At 36.0% G+C, this 7193-nt stretch overlaps 1 protein-coding gene across 1 annotated transcript; it reads right to left on the bottom strand.

Moving 5' to 3' along the window:
• Positions 1-3702: 3702 nt before the first annotated feature.
• LOC141436256 (para-nitrobenzyl esterase-like) lies at positions 3703-6847 on the bottom strand. The gene is made up of 3 exons (XM_074099159.1): positions 6635-6847; positions 5033-6318; positions 3703-4919 (listed from the first exon to the last, which is right to left on the bottom strand). The coding sequence occupies exons 1-3, from the start codon at positions 6824-6826 to the stop codon at positions 4652-4654; spliced, it is 1746 nt and encodes a 581-aa protein (XP_073955260.1). The 5' UTR covers positions 6827-6847; the 3' UTR covers positions 3703-4651.
• Between the last annotated feature and the right edge of the window lie 346 nt (positions 6848-7193).

The following is a 7193-nucleotide window of genomic DNA, read 5'->3' on the forward strand; positions in this document are numbered from 1 at the left end:
AGTGTCGTGGGTTCGAACCCCGGCTCGCACCTCTGAGTTTTTCGAAATTCATGTGCGGAATTACATTTCAAATTACCACGAGCATTGCGGTGAAGGAAAACATCGTGAGGAAACCTGCACAAATCTGCGAAGCGATTCAATGGTGCGTGCGAAGTTCCCAATCCGCACTGGGCCCGCGTGGGAACTATGGCCCGGGCCCTCTTGTGCTGAGAGGAGGCCTGTGCCCAGCTGTGGGACGTATATAGGCTGGGATGATGATGATGATTTAAATTAGGTACGATGTTCGTAAGTAATACATAAATTGTCTCTAAAACTTTTTTTTTAACAATTGTTTTTATTTTTTTTCGTTTTCAAACTCATTGTGCTCTTTACACATTCCATACGGAGTAGGTACAGAGGTGCAGCTTAGACCTACGTTGATACTTGATGCTTGTATGAATTGTGTGTCGCATGCATACATCATTGTTGTTTACATCCAGTCGCCCAGGGAAATCAAGAGTACGAGTATGTACCTCGTTCGTGTAATTACATATGCCTTATTTATTGGTATTGGGGAATTGTGGAATGGTGCACGAATGCAATGTTTAGTTATGTTTCTGACCGATAACAAGTTTTATAATATTATTTGGTCTTTATCTGTGGCTTTGCTGAATAGGCTCTAGACCTGGAAGTCGAAATAAAATTATACGATTTTATTAATGTCAAAGGAGAATTCACAAGAATTACATCTTGGACTCCATCAAAGGAGACCTACTTTGACGTAGTTTCTACATCTAAATTGCTGTCTGGAAAACTTTAAGCTATACCTCCTATTGTCTACACCGCATTTTGTCATCATGTAATGAGGGCTATCGTTTTTTGTCTCACTAGATGGCGCACTGTCGCGTGAGGTTTTTAAGAATGGCTTTCAAAGTCTTTTATTACGGGCGTGAAAACAAAGTTTAGATAAAAATCATATTTAATACACCTTAAAAACGTACCTTAAAAATATCGAGCATGCCACAGTGTTGCATAGTCCCCGTTTTGTTCGGGAAAAAAGGAGGACAAAGGTTTCCGAAAGACAAAACTGTCTCAAAACACAGACATTCATTGCCCCGGAACGCTTATTTGCCATAATTAATTTCAGATATTGCAAAATATTCACAAAATTATTCTAATTATAAATAAACCCCCGTAGCTCACCCAAAAACTATGAGATTTGACATTTCGGAGACCTCACGCTACACTAGCGCCTCTAGCGGCGAATTCATTCGCGATAGCCCTCATTGTGCCGATTTCTGATGTTAAAGAATATTTGTATTGTATAGTAAGGTTGTACGGAACACTTGAAAAATTGCATGTCTCTATATTTGGCAGCTGAGCTTGATAGTCAGGAACAGTAACAATGCAATTTTTATTACAACAAACAAAATAGATGATTCACTTTGTATAAACCTACGAATATTGAATACCATATCAGATAATAGTCGATCCGTTATTCAATTAAATACAAACTGCACCACAGATTAACACATTGCCGTCCAGAGACTAACGACCCTGCGCCGGATATGAGGAACTTAGCAACCATTAGGTAAATACTGAGCGATGGTTACGGGCATAATGTGAAGCCCCTCGTGTATGCTCGGTCAATACGGTTGTGTACAAAAAGTGACTGTAATTATTAAATAATTTATTGAATCAGGCGTTACTTTGCGGAGGTCCAACTGTTGTGGTCTAACAACTGGTAGCATGGTGTACGGTTGTGTCACTCTGAAGATGAGCTCTGGTTGAGTTCGAAACGCTTCAGTGTAGTGTGGTGGTGGTGATAGATGGGTTTGTGTGATTCGTGTGTGTTCTTACAGTGTGGAGGTGGAGGAACTGCATGAACACGCATATTTTGCATAAGCTTAGCTATCGTAAAAACGCGGGTGAGCAAGGAAATTATTTTAGTTCATTGTAATTATTAACATTATTCTCAAAAAGATTGACTTGAAACATGGGGAATAAGCTCTCGTTCTATTTGTTCAATGTGTTCATTATTATAGTTTTAATCTATGTCTATCTTCATAATACATAATCTACTAATAGAAATAACCTAACCAACAAAAATTTGGAAAACCCCCGACATTGTCACTTCAAAATTCAATATCTCAAAAAAGGCTGAACCGTTTTTGATAAAACATGTCTAAGAACCATCGCTAGAAACCGCAATCAAATCGGATAACCCGTTTAAGAGCTAGGGTGCCACAGACAGACAGACAGACACACATAGCGGTCAAATTTATAACACCCCTCTTTTTGCGTCGGGAGTTAAAAATGTCTTTAAATTGAATCTATTTAAGAAATACAAATGTAGTTCATAATTATTTATGAGGTTATAATTGAATACGCTTCAATGGTTTTAACAGTGTCACTGCTGGTGGAGGATTGATAGCGAACCTTCCTGACTACTTTCTTGGGAAAACAATGTTTGTGGTTTTCCTTTGCCTTCCACATTGCAATGCCTGACTCCAGCAGCACTGCAGTCTGGACTCTAGAGTTTAGAATAGAAAATAGAGAGCAGTGGTGCTCATTCCAATATGATCTAATATCCCCCCCCCCGCATTTAATAATGAATACACGATTACGAAAATTAAACAACATCAAAACATTTTGACAGCACTATTATTGCGTATTTGTAGCAAAAAATAAATAATATTATTCACCGTTCATTATTTATGTAACCCCACCCTTTATTAATGAATAAATTTATTTTTATTTTTACTTCAATCCTCATTTGTTTTGCAAATTAATTCACGGTGCACTTACAGTTTGTGAAATGGTTGCAGACTCATCGATTGAGCGCAGCTGACATTTCTCTCACTGCATATTATGCAACACGTAACCATGAATGCAATTTATTTATTTTTAGTTTAGTATTATTCTCTTACTAGCTTTTACCCGCGGCTTCGCCCGCATGGAATTCGGTGATCGCGCGCTGTTTCCTCGGGAACTGTGCATTTTCCGGGGTAAAAAGTAGCCTACGTCACTCTCTGGCCCATAAACTATCTCTATGCCAAAAATCACGTTGATCTGTTGCTCCGTTTCGACGTGAAAGATGGACAGACATACAAACACACATACATACTTTCGCAATTATAATATTATAAGCATAAGGTGGTATAAGTATGGATTCGTCATTTAAGTGACAAATTTGCTGTAGTAAAATTAAGTTTTGTCTACTTTGGCAAATTTCAAAGTATTAAAATGGTAAGCGATCGTTATATGAGTATACGTAATTTTATCAGTATTGATGAAGTGATTATTATATTATTATTCGTCATTGACTATCAACATCGCCAACCTGAAGTTCCACATAGGACTCCCTCAAAGAACACCACAATAAACGGTTCTGCACTACCTGCATCCTTAGGACTCCTGAGACCTGTACCGGGTCATTACTGATCATCACTCAGGTCTTTTCTGTAGTTATTTTAGAAAGCTTAATCATTTTCTACTCAGTACCTACATCAGTAGGTATTACATAATTATAATATTTAAAAGGCGATTATCTGAATTTATATTCCATGATAAGTATGAAAATATAGCTTATCGAAATTCAATAGAATTCATTCACAATGATATCATGTTATACAGTGCGTTTTATTTATTGAAAATATTTAATAAAAGACTTTATCGTTCGTTTTACAAAAAAACTACAGATAATTAAAAAAAGAAAAACAGAAAAAGTGTATAGGTAGGTATTACTAAAAATAAAGTTATATAATTTTAAGCACTTAACAAAAAAGTTATCTAAACTTTTAAAAGGTCGGATTTTTTGATCACATGAACTAAGAATTTCTTCAAGTACCTACCTACTAGGTTTCGATTTCTACTTGACACTATTCCCCTTTTCTGGGAAAATTACATTGGCAAAGAAAAAAATAGAAATAGACCAAAGAAAATAAATCTTCAAATAATTTATTTAAGTGAGAATATTAAAAATTAAAAATAAACAAAATGAGTAAGAGTTTGTTTAAGTACACAAAATAACAATCTATATGGATAAAGTAAATGACGTTAAAGCTGATATCTATAGGTAAGATTTAACTGATAAAAAAGCATTCGCTAATCATTATTATAAATTTACTGAATTGATTCTTATCTTACCTCCCTAAGTGCAAGTTGTGAAAGATAATGAACAACGAAACGACTTAATTAAGATAGCCAGAATCTTAACACCTTGCTTTCTTTCATTTTACGTTCGAGTTTTATAATAGCTTGAATGGTGTAGATACTGAAAAGTTCGTGGATGGCGAAACCAGACCCATACGAATCAATTTTTTTTTTTTATCAGACTACTGGTAAAGTAAAAATGTAATGTTAGCTTTTATTAAATTACCAATACGAGACCAAAAAGCGCAACATAGAACTGTTACCTAGAAAATCATAACACTTTGTCTTTAATTGGCATAGTCTAGTTTCTAGTTATCACTTCCTCAACTTAAAAACTCAACGGTTTATTATGAGTCTACTTGACTTTTCAACGTTAACTGTTTAAGTATGATTCGCCAACTGTATTTCTGTGGACATCTGTTATTGGCTTTCTGTTTAGTACCTAAGTCCTATTATAAAGTACTGTATTGCTGTTGATGCCCCAAATAAATAAAATAAAATAAATAAATAAATAATACTATAACCTGTTTACAAGTAAGAATTTACAAACGTAAAGGCCAAAAATATAAAAAAGGTTATGAGAAATAGTAGTTGCGCCTGAGTCTCGGTTCGGGGGTCCGGGTTGACGGTAGTGACGGTCATAGATGTCATCCCAAAGTCGAGAACGATCTGGTGTAGGAGACGTGTTCTTTAGTTCAATATTGTCCCCTATGTGCATGTGTGGAGTGTTGTTAGCCGTGATAGCAGGCCAAGCTGGGAGTGTTGATCCTTCTGGAACTGGTTTCCTGAAATGAAAAGAAGTTTCTCTAAAGTCACGGTCATAACATTGAATGTTATTTTTTTTACATAAAAACATTCGAGTTTGAATAGTAAAGTTGCTTGAACAAGATGTTTTTACCCAGTAGTTATGAAGTTAACCCAAAATTCGACCATTATTGCTCTCAGTTGCCTATATTCTTCAGTATAATTTTCCTCAGGAACTGGGCCTAAGGTTGGGTCAAGCACAGCATATGACTGATCGCAATGATCAGCCCCAGGTTTATTAGTAAGTGCATCAGGTACTCCCGGTACCGATGGAAATTGTTTATAAAATGTGAAATGGTATAAATAAATCGAATCGTGGCCTGTTTCTACTTGCAGTTTAGCCGACCTCAGCATGGGATAAGCAAAGATAGCATCTGTGAAGTAATAGATGTAACCAAATATGGTTCTTATCCCCACTCGACTACTGCCAAAATAAAATTCTTTAACGGACTGGGCAACTCTTTCTTTTTCGTCTTCATTTTCGAATTCCAAATCATCAGGTAAGAATTCTGAAAAATGTTCATTCATAGCATCGAACCAATCATCATACTGCCCTATTCTTAGTAATCCTTCCATATCTGTAAATCCGTACAGCAACGGAACTTTTCTGAATCTTTCACTTTTTATAATGTTTACCGGGGAATCGTCAAGGAACATTTCTTCTCCTAAATTATTTTCTATGCAAGGAGAAAAGTAGAGGTTTCCATTATATTGGTTAATTTCATAAGCAGAGTTTAAAGTATCGTAGGGTAGAGTTTTGTAAAATTCTTCCAACGCGTTTAGGTCATCGACGTTACCAAAATTCAAAAGCCTTGCATATTCTTTCGCTGATTTTATTGGATCTGTATGAGCACTCCATGATGCAACATTACTACCACTTTCAGGTATAACTTTATTAAATAGCCCTTGGGCTGGTTTTGCTATCATTAAAAGTTCTACTGATGAGGATCCTGCGCTATTTCCAGATATAGTAACATCATTAGGGTTTCCGCCAAAATTTGCAATATTATCTCGAACCCAACGTAGCAAAGCAACCTGGTCTTTCATGCCTGCGTTACCAGGAGCTTCAGGAGTACCAAGGCATAGAAAACCGTGCGCTCCAAGGCGATAATTAAACGAAACTGTGATAACTTTTTTTGTCCCCGCTATACGTCTTGGAGCCCACATATGCCCAAATCCCAGAGCATATGCTCCGCCGTGAACCATGACTAAAACAGGAAGATTGGTTTCTTCGGTATTAGGCACATGAATATTTGCTATTAAACAATCCTCTTGCATCTGTTTGAAAGGAACAAAGCCGAACGATGGGTTTTGTGGGCAAATTATCCCATTGTCAACTGCTTCTAGAATTTGTGTCCATGTTGGAGGTGGCAGAGGAGCCTGAAATATAGAAATAGACATGTTATCATTAACAACTTTAATATTTAATTTTAATGAATTTTCGTATTCGTGAGAACAAATATTATTTATTAATAATACTGAGCGGCAAAAAATGTAGCCTTCAAATGTCTAAAGTAATATAGGTTATTTTGTATATAGAGTGGGCCAAACTTTGTGCCACAGACTATAATAATATAACGAAACCTAAATTTCAATTTACGCAGACATCAAGTTTATGGAAATGTTCATAAACATGCGTAATTTTAATCAGTGTCGTTGAAGTTGTTACCTATTTATCAATATTAAGCATACTTACTTTAAATCTTTGTATCCCAGTTGGAGCTGTTGCATATGGAATCCCGAAAAATTCATAAATATCATGCTCTGCATTTCTATACCCTCGTATAGATCCTTGGCTTATCGTCACCAACTTTGAATTTTCAACATTTTGTGCTGCAACTGTAAATGCACACGTTATTAATATTAGTTTTTTTAAGTCAGAAAACATTGCCGGTTCACTTCACCGTAACCTACGCACTGTTTGATATATTTCTTTATGAAATTTAGAGTAAACACAATCCGATTACTTGATAAGAGAATTTTTTGGCAGCGATAGCAAATAAACAGTCTCTTGTCATTTAGCTTACAGTTATGTTATGATATTTTGATTAGACACCGTTGCACATGAAACTCAGGAATGTGCTGTTGTTCCGTAATTTCTTTCATCATCCGTGCCCCAGGACGCCCTACACTACGTTTTTCCGTCCATGGTCTCCATTTAAGCACTCGTCTGCTCCACCGTTCATCAGTCCTGTGACAGACTACTAGACAAAAAATCTCTAGTAAGTAATAAATATTTTTTTCGTTAAATACAT

Source organism: Choristoneura fumiferana, chromosome 16 (assembly GCF_025370935.1).
Source record: "Choristoneura fumiferana chromosome 16, NRCan_CFum_1, whole genome shotgun sequence".
In the NCBI taxonomy this organism is placed as follows: Eukaryota; Metazoa; Arthropoda; class Insecta; order Lepidoptera; family Tortricidae; genus Choristoneura; species Choristoneura fumiferana.